Source organism: Myxocyprinus asiaticus, chromosome 27, assembly GCF_019703515.2.
Source record: "Myxocyprinus asiaticus isolate MX2 ecotype Aquarium Trade chromosome 27, UBuf_Myxa_2, whole genome shotgun sequence".
Taxonomy (NCBI): Eukaryota; Metazoa; Chordata; class Actinopteri; order Cypriniformes; family Catostomidae; genus Myxocyprinus; species Myxocyprinus asiaticus.
In genome coordinates this window covers 33882362-33902998 of record NC_059370.1, presented here as the reverse complement: position 1 = coordinate 33902998, position 20637 = coordinate 33882362, and the positions used below count along the sequence as shown (strand labels likewise).

Sequence of the window (20637 nt, the reverse complement as noted above, 5' to 3'; positions counted from 1 at the left end):
GCGAAAACAGCAGTAGCCTGTAGACCTGGAGCAGTCTATACTTAACAGGGAATTGTTTGTAACTGTGATTAGATCCAGCCCCATCGTTAATCTTTCTCAGTTGTGACAGACTTGCACAGCATGAGCGTCCACTTTAGGAGTCTCTAGCCTTGCTTATGGCAGCTGTCCTCACCCTTCTCTGGTGATTCACCCCAGCAGGCTCCAGCATGTCTCACTTTGCCACTTCCTACAAATCACAAGGAGCTACAGGCATCCTTCAAATGCTCTTTAATTACATTTGATTTAGCAAAGCCCTGTTTATCTCGTGTTGCCCAGTAGGGGTTTGGCTTACCAACTTTTTCCTCCTGTTGTTGTTTAAGTTTGAGAGGATTAAGCCTAGGTCCTCATTCAGGTTTTTTTGTTTGTTTTTTTGCATCTGTGTGTAAATGTCTCATACGTACAAATTCATATACATGTTCTCTGTAATGTAGTGACCTATGATGTTCACTCGAAAAAAAAAAAAAAACTTTCACTATTGTCAGTTTTCTCAATCCTCTCAAGTTCATATTTAAAAAAATGTAAAAAAAAAAAAAAATGTAACCAAGAGAACTTTAATTAACAGAGTAGATTCAGCTAAAAAATAGTGTCTTTTCAGCTTTATTAACCCATGTGCGATGGGATTACATGAATAACCTTTGTTTGGTTAACTGAAACTGATCAGAGGATTTTTAGTTTTCAGACTTGAGAGGGAGAATAAATGTTCAAATTAAGTATTATTTTATGTCTTTGTGCAAGAAGAGTATAACGGGAGAATTGTTAGTGTTTAATCTTATGTTGAGATTTAGGATAATTTTTTATTTTATTTTGTGTACAGTTTTGGGGGTTACCGTACCGTTATTTATTTATTTATTTATTTATTTATTTTAGTGCATAGGTCAATAAAGATTTCTAAAACTGATATTAGATCTGTTATTTGGTGATTAATTAAGCTGATTTTGCTCTAAAATCTCTGATCACAAAGATAAACTTTACGGAAAAACAGACAATCGTGATAATGGGCTTTTTAGTTTAAGAAAATATGTGTTAAGGATCTCAAGGTCAAAGGTCCTAAATGCACGTTAAATAAATTGGAAAAAGTTTTTACTTTGATGTGAATGAGATGAGATGTGATTCCACTTATTATGTCTTTATTATGGCATATCTGATGCACATATTTTGGGGAAGGTCACATAGTCAAGCACCTTGTGACCTAGTGCACGATGACTAAAGTCTTTTTGGAAACTAGATCTAATGTTGTTGGACATTTGTATAAAATGTTGTATTGTGTAGCAATGAGCCATGCATTTTTTTTATCAAGTCAAGTGATGTGATTTTTAATTTATATATTTGTAGTGCTAAATACCTTTTATCCTGTCTAATAACCTGTCTCAGTAAACATGTTTTTGTAACTATAGAATTGGATTGAATTTTTCCTATATATGTCCAAATCATAAAATGACATTGGTTAAACCACACCAAACCACACATACAAACACACCACAGAAAAAGATTGAAGTGAAATGCCCTCTGCTTCTCTTAGTAAAGATGGCATGACACATTTTCATATCTCTCCTAATTCCCATTTCAAAGACTCTCCCAGTCCCTTAGGTCTTAATGGACTAGTTTCTCCACCATCCATATCATTGGCTTTCTCTACTCTTCCAATTTGTCTTTCAGTCTTTGCTTCAGTAATTTAAGGGACTTGATTTGAAACAAAACATTTTTTGACATACAATTTATTAGCACCTGACAGTAACCTTTGGTGTTCTAAAATTCATGCTCTGTGAACATTGTTTTGAATTTTTTGAATGAATATAATTTGCAATTCACATGCAGGAGTAATATTTCATGCTTGGCCACTTTCCTGGCACTTTTTGTTTGCAAATATTCATATTAAACCATTTGTATTACTATTTTCAGGCAGGTTTTTTTGTTTCTTTTAAATATGTAAACATTTAATTAGTTAGTCACCACTTTGGGAGATTAGATTTGGAATTATTCATAGGTCTTTGCTATGTCAGTTAAACTGGATATCTACCAATGATGGCAATTAAAGTTATACATTAATTAATTGAATTTAAGTGTTAACATATTAAATCAAGCTGACAAAGTGACATCATTAGGGTGATTACTCAGTAGGGGCAGTGGTAGCTCAGCAGTTAAGGCTCTGGGTTACTGATCAGAAGGTTGAGGGTTCAAGCCCCAGCACTGCCAAGATGCCACTGTTGGGCCCTTGAGCAAGGCCCTTGACCCTATCTGCTCCAGGGGTGCTGTATCATGGCTGACCCTGCACTCTGACCCCAGCCTAGCTGGGATATGTGGGGGGAAAAAAAAAAAAAAAAATTTCACTGTATATGTGCAAGTGTGTGATATAAAAATTAAAAAAGAATATATATATTTTCAGATATTATTCTTTTTTGCTTTTGAGACAAGAGGTATGGGTATTTAACTGAGTAAATTATGTTCTTTCAGGTGAATACAATTCAGGAAATTAGTGATAGTTTTACTGTTAGTAGAGTGAGTTTTTAGGTGGAGCTATGAGACAAATCATTAGCTTACTGTATACTCCTGTTTATCAGTGGTAAAGAAAGTAGCCTTGTTAGCTTTTGTTGCACTTCAGTGGTATAATTTATTCTAAAACAATAAGGCATAAAATAGTATATTCAGTAGCACATTTTCGTTTTAGTGAGTTGCTCATTCAAAACCAAAAACATAAACATTTAAACATAAAAAATAAAAAATAAAATTATTTGTACATTCCAAAAATGGTAATTTAGGTCATTTTGTTTCATAACAGATTTACAGTGACATAGTTTGACAGATGTATTACGCAATGTGCAATAAAAGAAACTCACTATACAATCTCCACACTCTAACCCTGGATCAGAAACCTCATACGGATTGTGACTCTTTTTTTCTGATAACATTGTTACCTTTACCAGTCCCATTTGAAATGCATACGTTTATGTAATAAACAATGCAATGGAAAGGAATTATATTACATTTTGTTAGCTATAAATAACAAATGCAATGCGATTGCAATTTTAAGAGACATAACCAAACATATTAGATAAAGCTGAAGGGTTGCAGTGAGGTTTATGAGTTTGTTTTAAATTAGGATTATTTTGAAATAAGAGTCGGTATGTTATTTTTTCTAACCCAGAGTTCATCATAAAATCATAATTGATGCAGTAAACATTTCTGTCTGGTTTGTAATTGCTTTTAAAGAAGTAACATTCTAAAATTGTTTTTAGAAACCAAGCTTCAAACACACAGAAAGAGGATAAAAATGAGTCTTATACTATATCATATATACCAGAAATTTACAGATGTTTAGGAAACTGTTTGAAATTGAGGTTAACTGTTTGAAATTCCTTTCAGGTCCCTGACAACAAATACTCATTATTTCATTCTGTACTGTCACAAAATTGTGTCACCAACTAAAGCAACTTAAAATATTCTCAAAATAGATACATGTCCAAAACATAAATCAATGGCATATGTATAGCTTCAGTCATTGGGATTTGCTTGCCGATTAATTCATGACAATGTGATGTTGGACTATGAAATGTCTAGATGTCATAAGCTTCCAACTGTAACTCCCCTGTGCAGTTGGTCGATGTTACAGTAAATTAATACGTTTATTTGAATTTTTGCAGCAATTCATAAATCTCTTCTCATTTATGCACATATAAGCCCAAAAGAAAACAAAACTAAATACATTTTTAACATTTTTAAGAGTACCATGCTTACACAGTCAATAAATTAAAACAAATAGCTCATTTCCTTCTATTTCTGAATAAATTAAAGCATGCAAGTGTTCACTCCAACCCCAATGAAGAGACATCGACATAGTCATAATGAAAATCTAAGACATAGTCCTGTCCACAGACTCTTTTACTGTTTGTCTCCAGACATGAAATGAGAGCATGTAAGTCTTTAATAATTTGTCTGTATTTGGTTGAATATGAAAATCCAAACAGAAATAAATATTCAAGCACATAACCTGATATACAGTACACTAATCATCTGTCAAATACTTGCAAAGTCCAAACACTGATTGATAGCCACTATTGAGAAAAGCATCTAAACTAGAACAAAGCGATGACACATTGATGTTTAAAGGAACTATTTGCACTGGTGCATCAGTGTTCATTAAGTGTACTTTTCAGGTAATTTCCTAATATGATAAACCAATGGAAAGACACATTCTCCAGGTCTCATCATTAATATACCTTTTCAAATTAACAAGATTAAAACCAAGGTTTAATTTCATGCTACTGAACATCTACAGTCCAATAGCATCCTAAAATTTAGAGAATCATCAACACAGTCAGCCCTTTTACCCAGTTGTTTATTATGTAATGCTCATGTAAAAAAAAGTACATGAAAATAATAATCCAAATGTGACTGTGATACATATGACAAGATGGAAGTATCAATAAAAGGAGAATTGACACCTAAACTGTTCTGAAATTAGTGAATAAACTAATTATATAGTGGCCCCCAAAATAGAAGTGTGTTAGGTTGAATATTAACTTAAGTGGACTGTCTCATGAAAGGATGCTCCAAGACACATTGCATGGATGTCATATATGTCAAGAGGTATACTTGAAGTACAACTATATAATATTATCACTTTTGTTTTGTCAGAGATCAGTTGCAATGGATAACCGACTAGAAATTGTCCTAGTTTAGCAATACCATCTCTTTTTAAATGATCACTCAGTTCTGTCAGTAGCTAACACCCTGAAGATAGGCCTGATAAATTCATAATATCCCATTAAACAGATGGGATCCAAGCCCTGGAGACCTGGATAAAGGATGCAGCTTCTGTTGCAGGGACAGTAATACATAAACATGTGACAACCTGATGTTCTATTTTGGTATTTAATGCAAAGTTCAACTGCATGCATACATGAACTCCCACATCCTGACTCCACCATCTCCATGACAGCGGGCACAGCCTGCTCTGAGTGTGCGATTTAAGAGACATCAACAGGTATGACGTGAAATAACAGCACAAACACGTACAGACACACATAAAAACACACTTACATTGAGAACACATAGAGTACACAGAGAAGATGTTACAACAATAGCAATCTTTTAAAAAGATTCTCTTTCTACGGAAATGTCTATATACAGTATATACACATTCTGACATGAACTATGAAGAGTTTAAAGACAAATTAAATAGATATCAATATTTTATGCCTTTTTTTTTTCTTTTTTTTTTACAGAAAACAGATGCTTGACTACAAGGTGATTTACCTATGTATTATGTTTTCATTAATTATTGCAATCTAACAATATGGCTTTGACTAGTGAAAAAAACATTTCAGCACTACAAATATTAAAAAGTCAATCTCATTCTTTCTTTATAATTTAATAAAAAAATTTAATTAAATAAAAATTACTTCTGTACTGCTAAAATTAACATGATGAGTTATTCTTAAGTATGTCGTTCTGTTCTTACTAAGATGTTTTAAATAAACTTCACAATCTTAAAAGGCATTATGATCAGAACAACCAGCCTAATGGGTATGGATACATTCCTGTAGTTTTCTCCTATCGTAGTTTAAAAAAGGGACACATTTTTTATCTGATTGTTTGGAAAACATACAACTACTAAGTTATGTGTAATGGAAAAAATGTAAACTTATCTATAGGGTTATATATATATATATATATATATATATATATATATATATATATATATCATGCAATACAATCCCCAGTTGGGCATTACTTTACAAAATGAGCTTGACTCTTTACACCAGTACTAATAAACAGTTATGTAAACATTTAACCATCCCCTGAAATAAGTGTCCAATGTGTTTATCAAATGGCAGTGTTTACTCAATGCTTAAAAACATTAATAATTCAATAAAAAAAGCCTCAAATGATTATATTTGCATCCCCACATCAGACTTTACCAGCACTAAGATGGATATTTTGGACCAAACATGAGCTAGCATTTTTTGTAAGCAACTTATTATCATGTTTATAGTTCTGTTTCGCAGCAGGCAAGAATGATTGTTGTTTTTAAGATATAAGAAAGTGTTATTATGAAAAAAATAATTTAACATGCTTTATCAGCATTGCACAGTACATGTACCTTTAACTTTTACTAGATGTGTTCATATGACATTTGCTCAAGATCATTCTCTCTTTGGTATGTTTTTACTATTGTGATTGAAGTTCATGCATCTTTCTTTTCTTAATTATTCTTTGTGAAATAAAATCTGCTAAAATAATTCCTCAAATTTTGCAATAACACTTAATTCATTATTTTACATTTAGGCTTTTTTTTACATTAACATATACAATAACCTACTTTGTACTAAAAGCACATTAAAAGCCAGGTCTTTCTTTTAACAATTCTGATGGTACAGGTACAGCAGGCATTCTCATATTGTGAAACTATCTACCAATATCCACAGTTTTAATTCCATATGCATGAAATAACATTTCAGATTGATCAATCATTGACACAAAAATCTACAAACAACACATTTTTTCTTTTTTTTCTTTTTTTTATGAGACCGGCTGTAATATTATTATTATCATTTATTCTATCTAAGATTTACAGTGCTTGTTTCTGATTGTCATTTGTGAGTAATCAAACATCAGTTCATCTGTTTTGGCAGTGAAAATGTGCCGTGACTTCAAAAGACAAACTTCTCTAGATTCTTTGTAATTTCTTGTTTATGAGATCCTGAATCATTCTGAATGACTCTTAACTGTACAAGTGATTTGGTCCAGTTTGTAAAAAGATAAACTGTTGCTTTTCCTGATATGGTATCATTGCTGGCAAGGCTAATGTGAATGTTACTTGTGGTCATGCCAAATTCTTTTTCACACTACAATAAAAAACTATGAGAGAGAAAATTATGTTTAAAAAAAGCTAAACAACAATACATAACAGATAAAAGTGAACTGCCAGGCTGTAAACCATTTGAGCATTCAAGTGGTCAAAAATGGCACAACTAAGAAAGTATATCAGCGGCTATCGTATCATTAGCAACATAAAACCCACTAATTTTCTCATATAGTAGAATCTTGACCTGATGCATAACAGCTGCATTCTACACTTCACTGACAACATTTTATGTGCAGAAAGGAAAAATTATATCAAGCTGCTGCTTTTAAAGTGCCCTTAAGCCACTCTGCATCTCATTAGAGAGTCTACAGGTTGAGAAAAAGAAAAACAAAAAAAAGATAGCTAAATAAATAAATATGTTACTTAATCAAAAGAACCATCATATACCCAGTGCCAGAGCTCAATATCAACATCTTGGAATGTGCTGTAATTGTGTGGGGCTGATCGATGAGTACCCAAGGCAGATCATTTTCAAAGTATCAGAGACCCTGGTGATGCATTAGTAAACAAATAGAAAGATTTATAGAAAGTGTAAACAATTTGAACCTGAATGGCAGTGAAAAGACAAAACGTTTGTTGGGTTATGAATTGTGATTCTATTCGTAGAAAGGTAAAAATAAAATTCCGACAAGGCGGCGAAAAGCCTTTCACCTGTTTGGCAAAAATCCCCCCCATCACCCATCTTTCTTCACAAACAGCTTTGTGTATGTTACTTTTTAAACATATCCTGCAGAGGTCCAGGAAGGAATTTGAGAACGGTGTCTAGAATGCTCTCCTCGTCCTCCTCGTCGTCTGCCCCACAGCCAGCTGGAATGGCCTTTTTGGGGCGGGTAAGGGAGCCCTCACAAGCTTGCTCCATAGCCGCTTTCTCTTCAGCTTCTTTCTCTTCTTTCTTCTTTAGTCCATACTATATAAACAAACAAAGTCCAGCAATGGGAGAAGAGGGATATCACATAGTGCAATAATGTAATTTCTTGTAGCTGTATATATATTGCTTATGGGAACAAATTAACCTGATATATAATTTTATATACTGGAACATATACAATAATATAATATAATATTATATAATATGATTAATCGCATACATCATTTTTTGTGGAGAAAGTCCACATTTTTGCTGGGAAATAATTTTATAGTTGAAATAATTATAAATATAATATATATAAACATAACAATTAAGATAATATGAAATATTCAATTAAATTTAATTACAATTGTATTACATTATTGTGCCAGATGAGTAAAGTGTTGATTAGAGTAGACTATACAAAAAGTGGTTTAAGAAATCAATATATAGTTTTTTTTTTCCTTCATAACATTGAACATATGCATATTGGCCTACTCTAGACAACAACCCATCAACCAATATAATATAATAAAATATAATATAATATAATATAATAGGGTTTATAAAAAAATATTAAATGTAATAAAACTACCAAAACAGATTAGCAGTGCTAGCCATAGGTGTAGATTAAGGTAGGGATGATAGGGACATGTCCCCATCAACTTTCAGAAAACCGGAAATGTCTCGACCAACATTTAGGCAATTTTACCACAAAAAAAAAAAAACAAAAAAAAATACTATGACTTTATACTATGTATTTATTTTCATTTTAGAAACCATTAAAGGTCCTTAATATAATTAATCATGTGTAAATAATTGTCCTACCTCTTCTGAAGCAGCTTATTAATGGTGTTGTCATGTGGTACCTGTTACTTTTCTCAGCACTGTTCAGGATGCACCAATCACAATTGTTTGTAAGATTTGTTTTAATTTTTTTACATTTCTGGAGATTGCACAGGCGGATTTCCATTGGTATCTTACCTCCAATCCTTGAAATTAATAGATTTAAATAAGCATATGTAACGGTGGCCAGCTGAAAGATAGCTGTGCAGTGTGTATAAACCTCACAGGGGCTGTAGCCTTTAGCCTCCTTGTTAGCGCACCCGCCTCCCATGCTGGAGACACCGGTTTGAGTCCCAAACGGAGTGGGTAGAACAAGACCCGGATGGGAGTGAGGTTTAGGGGGGTGAGTGTAATGGTGGCCAGCTGATAGATAGCTGTGCAGTATGTATAAACCTCACTCTCCTGACCTCAAGAGATGCGCTAGGGGCTGTATCCTTTAGCCTCCTCATTAGCGCACCCGCATACCATGCCGGAGACGCCGGTTCGAATCACGTACAAAGCGGGAAGAACAGAAGCATCTCACATACAAATGTTTCCTGTCTAAAAGTCAAAAAAATTTCTGAGTTTTGCATGCTGCCCAATGGAGGATTCTGCTTTTTCATGAGCGCCCTCTTGAGGAAAATTTGAACGATTGTGTCAGAGGTTCAGGATTTTAAGATGCTATTATAACTACCAATACATGTTTTATTTTGCACATTGGAGAAGAACATTGGGATTAAAATATTATCTATACACAGTCAATAAAATAAGGCATTTGTGATAAAAAAAAAAATCATTAGTTGGAGCCTAAGCCAACTAGGCCTACTTTGTTCAGGAGGCTTTTTCAGATAAAAATGTAAATAAGCAATACGAGAAAATATTATGTGGTAGTAAGGGGAGTTGAAAAGCAGAAAGTGGGGAAAAATGTCAATGCTCCACTCTCCCCATATCTGTTTATCATGTGATGTCATTTTGCACATGCAAATTGTTAATTTAATCTACGCTTTGTTTAGATTTCCATTTGGTTAATGCTGGATAATACATTTTACAGAATGTCACTTCATGTCCTTTGGATTTCATTTTCTCGAGGTAAATCTTCTTGAAAAAGATAACATTTGATTTTGACCCATTAATCTTAGGGTTATTGCATCACATATCGCTGTCACATTATCCAAGTTTATCGCATATCACATTTTACCTCCTTTCTGTGCAGCCCTAGTGGTCAGTTCTTCATTTTTTTATTCTTTAGAAATTCTTAAAAAAACAAAACTAATATTTAACATGGTGGGGCAAAGAAATAAAAAATGAGACTTGTTATATAAGGTAATAATGTTATTTTGCCTATATTACCAGACTGACTTTCTCGCATTTTCTTAATACAAACATTTGGAATATTCTCCTTTCAATATGTCCCTACCAACTTTCAAACCAAACCTACGCCTTTGGTGCCAACCTTATTTTAACTCAATCAGATGGTAGTGGCATCTTTACTGCACTGTTAGTTAGTTAGTTATGGAAAGACATTTATCAAGACCGTTTCTGCATTTCAAGATCTAAGCTCAATAATAATAATAATAAAATGCTTTTTATGTTTCATATTCATTATTTACTTTTATACTGTACATTTGTCCAAACTTTCACATACTTTATATTTTTTTCCCAATGCAAGCACACTAATGCTCAAAAGCTCAGATATCATCATACTGGCCTCAAAGTCATCTGGGACCAGTGTTGGGTAAGTTTCTCTAAAAAAGTAATTAATTACAAACTACTAATTACATCTTCTACAGTGTAATTAGATTACTGTACTAATTACTCTGTCTGAAAAGTAACTGAATTACTTATTACTAATTACTTTCTAAAACTCTTATCAACCTCAACCAGATGAAAAATACAAGGATAGACATGAAACTGCTCTTTTAATTCTTTCAAATAAATAAATTATTCATGAACTGGCAAAATAATTTAAGGGGGCAGCGTTAAATTAGAAAACATATACCCTGTCTGGGACTAATCAGTTTCTCTGCCACTCTTGACTGAATGAGATTATGACATGTCCATATGCTGTCATGGTGCTTCTACAGTTGATTCTGACTAACATTAAACCATGCGTAGGAAAACTGTGCATGAAGCTTTTTATTCCTTTATGAAGGACCTGTTCAGTTGCGGTAATTAGCTGGCATTAAGGTCTCCTGCAAATGTGACATTTTATTAAAAGGGTAATGGAGATTCTTATTTGATGTGGCATTTCCACACACACATAACTCATTGAGTCCTGTTATAATAGAATAATCACTTTATCCTGTTTTAGTTTGATATTGATTAGTAATTAGCAAAGGGCCCCTATGTTTACCAATTGTTCTAATTTTGTGTGGTCTTAATAGAATAAGCAGCTGTCACAGGAAATGTAAAAAGCTTACCTTATCTCGAATGGCCTGTCTGACCTTTTCCCTGTCCGCCTCCATGCGAGCATGTTTGGCCTTCCGCTCCTCCTCTTGTTGTCTCAGGGCCTCCTGCCTCTCTTCCTCCTTCTTCTGGGCATCTGGGTCTTTCTCCTCTTCTCCACCTAACATCTTCCCCATGTCTTTGGTGGCCCCTGTATATATAAGCAAAGAAATATTACTACCATCATGTCTCACGATAAATCTTATTCACAAACTTGCAGAAGCCAGAAGCCAGTGGGCTTTGCATTTTTAGTGGTCAACCGATATGGAGTTTCAATGGCTGATACTTTTACCTAAAGAGCAGTGTGGCTGATGGCCCATATAATCAACATTATTATTTTAGGTAAAAAATTTGGAAAGTGTATAACTTAGGTCATCATTTCTTGTAGGTTTTTCACCATTTTCAATCACCCTTTTCATTTCACTGTTTTATTTTAAATGGTACTATTGTGTGACAAACTAATTATTCCATGAAATATTTTCATTAATACAAGCTGCAAGTAAAATAATAAATGTAAAAGAATTACCAACATTTTTTTAGAATGTTTTTAGATGGAGTAATAGTTTGTCTCAACACAGGACATGTTAACTACACAAAAGTATCATGCCAACAATCCATATACATAAAAAAAAATTATGGCAAAGAGATTTAAAGAAATGTTCAGAAATAAAACACTTATTTTTCACAGTATTTACTCAACATTCCCTAAAAAAAATTAAAAAGAAAATCAGTCAATGTTAATAATCTCAAAATGGCCAGATATCGGCCAATTAATCGGCATGGCCAACATATCAGTCTATCACTATACTGAAAAAAGTTAACATCATTTTTTTTGTCATACAGTAATATCTAAATGAACTCAAGTCTAAAATATTATTTAACATCACTAAATCAACCCGAAGACTAAATGTTACACCAACAAAACTAATTTTTAAGGGTTAGATCAGGTAGAAATATCTTTTTACAGTGTACTTTACTACATATAAAATGACTTCAAATCTTTAGTTTCCATAAAAATTGCCAAACCTTCAGCAAGACGTAGCAGCAATTAAGTGGTTCAATTAAATACCGTGACGAGGAGGAGAGTGTGGCCGGGCTGTGAGGGTGCACAGCCGGCACTGAATCAGGCTGCGTTCTACTTCACTTTTAACATCCACTCGCTAACTCCCCTAAGCACTTCCCCTCGGGGGAATCCCCACCGCCATTTTGGAAGTCCGTTCCACTTCGTTAAGCGAGCGAGGGAAGTTTCTACTGACAGACCCTCAACCCCTCGATTCTGACCGAGTGAGTGAGCCTACTCTGATGCTTGAGGCAGCTCCATATCCCACAATGCAACTCCATTGTGATGTGACAGATGATCAGCGGGAGAGCAAGATAAGGGGGGGCCGGAGAAGGAAGTTCGAGAGAGAGCGATGCACGTGGCCGCGCTGCATATGTGTCTGTGCACGCCTTATGTTTTATGTTGTTTTAAGTTGAGTTTTACCATTAAACTTTACGTTGACTGTTCAGCCAGTTCCCGCCTCCTCCTTGCCTGTCCTTTTAACTGTTACAAATACACTCAACTGGATCATCTTCTTTCATGGACATTTTGGTTAATTACCAACCCTGAGTACATAATTAAGCTATATGCACAAAATGTGGTGTGCAGCAGAAAATCACATTCTTAATAAATATCTTTGACTTGTTTTCCAGTAAAAATATCCTAACATCCCTAAAACAAGATAAATTCACATAGTAAGCAAAACCTGATAAGCAATTATTTATACCTGTAAGTCTCATTTGTCTTTGTGGTACTGGCAGATTTTTCCACTTTTTTCATAAAGCCAGAGATGCTCTTTAAGAAATGATTTCTTGCAAGGTGATTGCAGCATTATTGTTTCCTCTGTGTTTCCTCTTTCCACTCCAGTGGTTTTATCCATGTATTGGCACTAAGAAGTGTAATCGAGCTAGAAATCACAATTGCCAAGGTGAATGCTGATGTCATTATTTATAGTGAAAAAAAAAAAAAAAAAAGAATTATATTTTGGTCTATTCGCAACCAAAACCAATTGGATCGCTTCAGAAGAAAGATTAAACAACTGAAGTGGAGTGCTGTTTTGGAGCTTTTGCCCTTTATGGAGCTTTAACATTTTGTTCACCATTCACTTGCATTGTATGGACCTACAGAGCTGAGATATTCTTCTAAAAATCTTTGTTTGTGCTCAGCAGAAGAAACAAAGTCATTCACTTTCTTGAGTAAATGATAAGAGAATTTCTATTAACTATCCCTTTAAAAAAGTCTGGTAACACTTTACAATAAGGTTCCATTCGTTAACATTAGTTAATTCATTAGGTATCATGAACAAACTAATAACAAATATATATATATATATATATATATATATATATATATATATATATATATATATATATATATATATATATATATATTACAGCATTTATTAATCTTAGTTAATGTTAGTTAATAAAAATAAAATTGTTCATTGTTAGTTCATATTAGTTCTTATTGCAATAATTAATGTTAACAAAACCAACTATTGATTTTATAAAAATTGTATTTGAATATTTTGAAAATAACCTTAACTAAGATTAATAAATGCTGAAAAAGTATTGTTAATTGTTAGTTAATGTTAACTAATGTTGTTAATTGATGTTAACAAATTGAACCTTATTGTAAAGTGTTACCAAAATGCTATACTCATGCTTTAAATCAATTAATCAATTGTATAATGGCTTTGTGCAATGTGTCTAGTGTCTCTACAAGCAAATGCAAGACTTTCACTCATTTATTATTAATGTTGCTCATTTATTATGCACAAGAGTGCATTTGAAATCCACTGTCAAAGTCTATACACTACCTTCACCTGTGTTTATTTGCTACCATTTAACACTCTGGACATTCAAGGGGAGAGTGGCAATGTACTCTTTAAGTGGCTTTTAACTGTGTGTGTGTGTGTGTGTGTGTGTGTGCTTGTTTCTATGTGTGTCAGGCATCTTTGGTTTGATATTTTCTTATCAAATGCAATAACAATCATACATAAAAAAAAAAAATTAAAAAAATGGCTTTGGTTTCCAAATACTTTTAAGGGGCACTGTGCATATAGTATTTCACATTTAACAGCTGTTCAAGCTCATTCTTGGCACCTTCTATATCTATTAAAACTGAAAAGAGCAGAAGATACATACACAGCATCTGTCAAATAAATTGATGGTTCTAAAACAAGCTTCAGTGTGTCCTTTCCACTGCCATCTGTACAAATAAAAAAACTTAAGGTAAATATCTGTCGCATTTTCACAATGAATTGCCACACGGATTGTTCTACAAGCACAATGCAACTGCCGCTCCTGAGTGCTTTAAGTGAAGATGTAGGTCACCAAATTTAGTCCTGCTGTCATGTTTGAAGCCACATAGAGGATGGTTAACATAGCAAAAGAATTGCCTCCCTTTATCAGATTGTCCATGGCTTTACATCAAAGCACTCTGCACAAACAGCAGTGATGTTACGGATGGAGGAGCAAATCTGGGCTATACTTAACCATGACACCACGGCTGGAACTGTACTCCAATATCTCAGGATAAGCCCTAATTCTTAATAATATGAGACTTATCAGAGCTTAGCAAATTAGCATATTAATTAAATTCTTTCATAACAGTATAGTAGTAGTAAAATAGGTCAATTGCATTTCATAATACCAGCACTGCTAGCCTTTAAAGGCATGTTGAGTTACAAGTTAAGCTCAATCAACAGCATTTGTGGCATAATACTGAATACCACAAAATTTTGATTCATCTTTTTGATTCATCCTTTTATATGCAGTATATATATATATATATATATATATATATATATATATATATATATATATATATATATATATATATATATATATATATATATATATATATATATATATATATATATATATACACACACACACTATATGGCCAAAAGTTTGTGCTTGATGAAAATTTGATTTCAAAACCTTAGGCATCAATTTCCCCCTTTGCTGTAATAATAGCTTCCACTCTTTTGGGAAGGCTTTCCACTATACTGTATGTAGTAAAATGGCTGCAGGGATTTGCTCTCATTCAGACAAAAGGCTATCAGTGAGGTCAGATCGATGGGGCCTGACTTACAGTTGCTGTTCCAGTTCACCCCAAAAGTGATCAGTGGGGTTCAGGTCTGGGCTTTGTGCAGGCCAGTCAATTTCTTCGACGCCAGACACAGTAAACCATTTCTTTATGGACCTCACTTTGTTCACAAGGGCATTGTCATGCTGGAACAGAAAAGGGCTATCCCCAAACAGTTGCCACAAATTTGGAAGCACACAAAGCCCAAGCCATTACATAAAGAAACATTAAGATTTTTCTTTACTGGATTTAACGGAGTAACCAAATTCGTTAATTAGAAGGGGGTGTCCACAAACGTTTGGCCATATAGTGTATATATATATATATGTATGTATATATATATATATATATATATATATATATATATATATATATATATATATATATATATATTATTTTTTTTTTAAATCAAAGCTTTATCAAACATTACAACTTTATTGTCATGATGACGCAATATTGGCAGACCTTTAATCTGGTAAAGGCCTTGACGATAAATCCTTATTTTATTATACTAATATCATGTTAATCCGTATAATGTTTACATCATGCGGCAAGTTAAAACTACTGTTTGTGGTAATCGACATTAGTATGTAAAAGTAATGTCTATTGAGCTCAACTTGTATTAAACATAGGCTTGTATCGAACCTGGAACATTCCTTTAATAAAGTCTCTAAAACAAACATTATATATAAAATATCCGGACATATTTTGTGTGCTTATTGCTTATTGTGGGCTGAAATATCACAAGAACTGCTCATCTGTAGATAGATTAACATTAATATAAACAGGGTAATCCTGGAACACATTCATTAATTCATGTTTTTCTTTTCTTTATGCCTTTTTATTCCTTTATTAAACCTTGTTCACACAAACAGACCAAACATGAAAGTCGTATTTTACAGTCTGCTGAACTGGAAGGGCAGTGTGCACCTTCTCTGTGGGAGCTTGAAAGAATACTATATGCTTCTGAATAATTTGCAAGGGTTGAGAAAATCTGGCTACTGTAAGTCTGTTTAATAATAGATGTCTTTCATGGGTAAATCATGCTCCACTGCCTCAAAGCTTAAATGAGCAGAATTTAAGCAATGTCTGTCTGTTTTAAAAGAGATGGCTCCATACACAATAAAAAACACATTTGATGAACATTTGTAGACCATGAGATCAAATTTAAGGTATATTTACCTATTAAAGTGTTTATATATATATATATATATATATATATATATATATATATATATAAATATATATATATTAAAAGTGCTACTGTAAGCTACACATACTGTAGCTTTCTTTAGGTAGTTAATATGAAATACCCATGAGACATCTCCTGCATTGTGACATGCTGTACTCCATCTAAAACTATTTATAACTAAATAACTAATTATGTTTTTTATTATTAACCATACAGCTTTCATGACATCATATAAATTGAAAGACAACATATGTGGAATATTTGTACTTTAAAAATACATGTCACACTGTACAACCATTTAAAATGAAATATAATAAAAAATTGATTAAAAAGGGCAAGCACTATATAAACCTAAAAGCTTGATGGTGATAAAAAAAAAAGTCTATATTATGCATTAATTACCTCTTTCAAATTTCTAATTCACAATTCATAATCACAATCTGACATCTTGGTCTTATCTGTGCAGAACATCAAAGGAGCTATGTAAAATATGATGTGCAGTGAAATCACAATCTATGTTGCTTGAAGACATTTCACATAGAAGGTCATCATGTGGTCAGCTACATCTGGACCTCTCAAGGGAATTGACGGCAGAGAAATGCATTTAGTTTTATTGCCCATAGTCAGTCAGCTGATAAAACCAAATCATGAAATTGATTTAAGGGCTCACTGACCTTTAGACAACGTACTGTATGTTCATGAGACTAAGCAAATATATAACCTATACACACTGCCCATCAAATAAAGTGAAACTACTGTATATCCAAATCAATAAATGCTTTGTTTTGTTATTGTTCAACTGTATGGACTGCAAAAAAATAAATAAATAAATATTGCTGACAGATTTGAAGAATGTCTTTGCCTATGCAACATATAGGTAGTTGAATTTAAACCCTTATTCAGCTCTGTGGAATTTTATGCATCAATTTCTGCCATGTTTCAAATGCAAAACCCATTCAAATGCAGACACTGACTTTGGATTCCTTGAGTGCCCGCAAACTTGCAAGATTAGCAAAGTGACATTTGGATCAAGACTTACAAACCGCTCACTTTTTTCTATACAGTATTTTGTGGAAACAGCACCATGTGATATGCAAAAATGTATATCATGCATATCTCTCAGTTGCACAGAAATGGCGACAGTATGACACTTACCGCCCAGTGCTTGCTTCATCACAAAATCCATGATGCACTCAGATATCTGGTCCTCTTAAAGCTAAAGAGAATGTTGCATTTAGTCTAACTGTGATCCTGATTATGTTGATCCACCACAGTGTATATATCTTATGTGTCCTGATGAATCCTTTATACCTATTGGAAAAAAGGGAGGAAAGATGATCAGCATGTCATATAGAAACACTGATATTTCATTAATATCATCACAACAGTAGCAATATGACCTCATCCATCATCCATCAGTATTGGAGCTGAAATTAAAAAATGCTCTCTACCAGGTCAAGCAATCTCCAAAAAGAACCATCATTTCTTATGTGTGAACAATACATGTAATCAGGGACATGCACAGACATTTTGGGGGGCAGGGGCTCAAGTGGAAAAAAGGGCACTTCTCATAATTATTTACTTAAAAATATATTTTTTAAACAAAACGTTAAATATATTAACACAACTCTGACTTCCTTACCAATTATTTTAATTCCCTCACACTCACGCAATTGTTTCATACTCAACAGATTTCTAAAATATAATCAGTTCACACAGAGACCATGGTCTTCTTTAGTATTCACTAGGTTTATCACAAGAGCAGGCAAAGGAAACTATGCCACAACGTGCATGTTTTCTATGCTACTAGTTTCAAGTATATATTTAGAATAAATGACTGCACCAAGGAGAGGGACATAGTTTCACTAATAATTTGTTTATTTTGTACAAGGCAATAAATCATTTTAGATGAGGAGCCTACAATCAAAATTATGAAGTTACTGTTTAAGGCAGGACACTTTTTTCATGTAGTGGTCAATTTTGAGATTTTGGTCTATTTTGCTTCCATGTCTTCTTTTAATCCAATGGAAAGAAAACTTCCAAAATACTCAGTTAGATGGTGTTTGTTTTAAGTCTCTACTCTACCTCCGTCTGTTTGCATCTGTAGATTTCTTCTAAATTAACCAAAACAAGCTAATCTGCATATTTAAACATAACATTTAAGGGGAAAAGACTCTTGATGTAAGTCATTAACTGGGGAAGTTCTGTGGTGATATGCTTTAGTTATTTTGTTTATCCTATTCACCTGCAGTGCCTTGTCAAATGTATACAAATTAGCGCATTTTAATTAGTTAACGCCTAATTTGCATATCAATATGGCGATTGTGATGACGTTATTAGACACAAATTTTACTGTATTCACCTGTAGTGTCTCCATTAAGTACAGTACATTAGCCTGTATGGCCATGATATATTGCTTAGCTAAACTTTAGCTAATTTATTACATTAGCTAGTAGCTCATGAGTCATGCATGTTAGCAAGACACAAGTTAATTATATTTGTCTTTTGGCTAATTAGCTGTAAAGTCGAGGCACTGGTAGCCTAAGGGCCATTTACACGACAACGTTTTCAACTAAAAACTGAAAACTTTTTATGCGTTTTGGCTGTTCGTTTACACGACAATGGTGTTTTGGGGCCTGAAAATGCAAACTTTTGAAAACGGGTTTCAATGAGCAAGTTTTTGAAAATGATGCCGTTATCGTCTCCGTGTAAACATACAAAAACGTGAATTTGTGAAAACGATGACGTCATGCACACGCGTATTACATGTTATATAAAGAATGATGGATTGATAGGCATCAATTTGAGATGTATAAATATCAGTATGAATACTGGTGTCTGTGCAAATAACAATAATCAACAATTTATTTATTTGGAGTGTTTTGTATGGAGTGTGAACATTGTACAGCAAGCAGAACCTGCAATTTGAAAATCTTGAAATTAATGTATGGATTCAGATGGGAAAAATGTATTTGTATTTTAATTATTATTAATTTATTTACTTAATTTTATTTGATGTACCTTTACCCTGCAATTCATTCACCCACCACTTATGTATATAGCCTATAGACAGAGATGTGATGCCATGTACAGTATTCAATGATATACTTAGAATATAAAAACATGAGGCAGTGAAAATGCATGTTAGATCCAGCGTACACAAGACCTCTCTCTCCGTTAGAAGATATCCATATATCAGAGGGCATCGGAACTCGACAAAGTCTCATCTCCTGACCTGATATTTTGATTTTTTATTCAATAAATATATTTGTTAGACAGGGAAGCTGTGCGCAAACAGGAATATATATATATATATATATTCATTCATAAAAAATAAAAATAAAAACACCCCAGAAAAAAGGGCACTTTCTCTTGAAGAAGAAAAAGGGCAGGTGCTCAAGCCCCCTTTGATGTCTATGTGTGCACGTGCCTGCATGTAATAGTACTTTGGGTTCGTTTTGGAAAATCAATTTCAATATCGGCACATACCTTAAAGTGTTAGCTATTGAACATTTTATTGCCCAGGAAAAATATCTGTAGGGCAAGCTGTCACACTATATTGTCTGTGACAACTTTCCCCAGTCTCCCCAATCTACAAACAAATTCTGCACATTTACATTATTCTGGTAGAGAGCTTCTAGACAAATCCCACAGCAGGCACTCAAAATTAGTTCACAGTTAATTCTGAAGACTCAGAAAAGTCTAACTAAATATTGTTTACAGGTACACAATGAACATCTACAGTTTTATCATTACATGAAGAGCTATCAAATCTTTATTGAAGATTTCTGGCTATTTGTAACATCTTAACCTTTTAAACTCTGAGGAGACGCAATATGGCAAGCCGTTTTAACACTTAACACACTGAAGTCCCTGTATGCATAGGTTAGGCATATGTGGTATCATTTGAAAGCTTAGAATCTGTACTTTTCAGAGAAAAGTCACAAAATAAGGCATGAAAAAATTTCTGTTGCAAATTGGCCCCAACTTGAGGCTACGTTGTAGAAATAAAAAAAAATGAATATAAAAGTCCTTCACATAGCACTTAAATAGACAAGTCATATTTCAAATGAAAGCTCTCATTCTCAGGAAGAAGGTGACTGTACAGTTTTTTTTTTTTTTTTTTTTTTTTACCATAATACCACAGTTTGAATTATTTAAAAAAATATCACAAAGTGAAATTGTATTTCGGTAAGGCATAAAATGCAAACGTTCACTGATCTGTAAGCCCCAAATAGCCACAAACTTCTTTCTTTAAAATGAATTAAAGAAATAACTTGTTTACTTGTTTG

The 20637-nt window shown here is 33.4% G+C and overlaps 1 protein-coding gene across 2 annotated transcripts in view; it reads right to left on the bottom strand.

Annotated features, from left to right (window-relative positions):
• Positions 1-4355: 4355 nt before the first annotated feature.
• cplx2b (complexin 2b) overlaps positions 4356-20637 on the bottom strand; it is a 33208-nt gene continuing 16926 nt past the window's right edge. For both annotated transcript variants that reach the window (XM_051658323.1, XM_051658324.1), the window contains exons 2-4: positions 17501-17656; positions 10997-11172; positions 4356-7811 (exon numbers count right to left, since the gene is read on the bottom strand). In XM_051658323.1, coding sequence (XP_051514283.1) covers positions 7614-7811; positions 10997-11172; positions 17501-17531 — 405 coding nt within the window. In that variant the 5' untranslated portion in view covers positions 17532-17656 and the 3' untranslated portion in view covers positions 4356-7613. The remainder of the gene's footprint in view (positions 7812-10996; positions 11173-17500; positions 17657-20637) is intronic.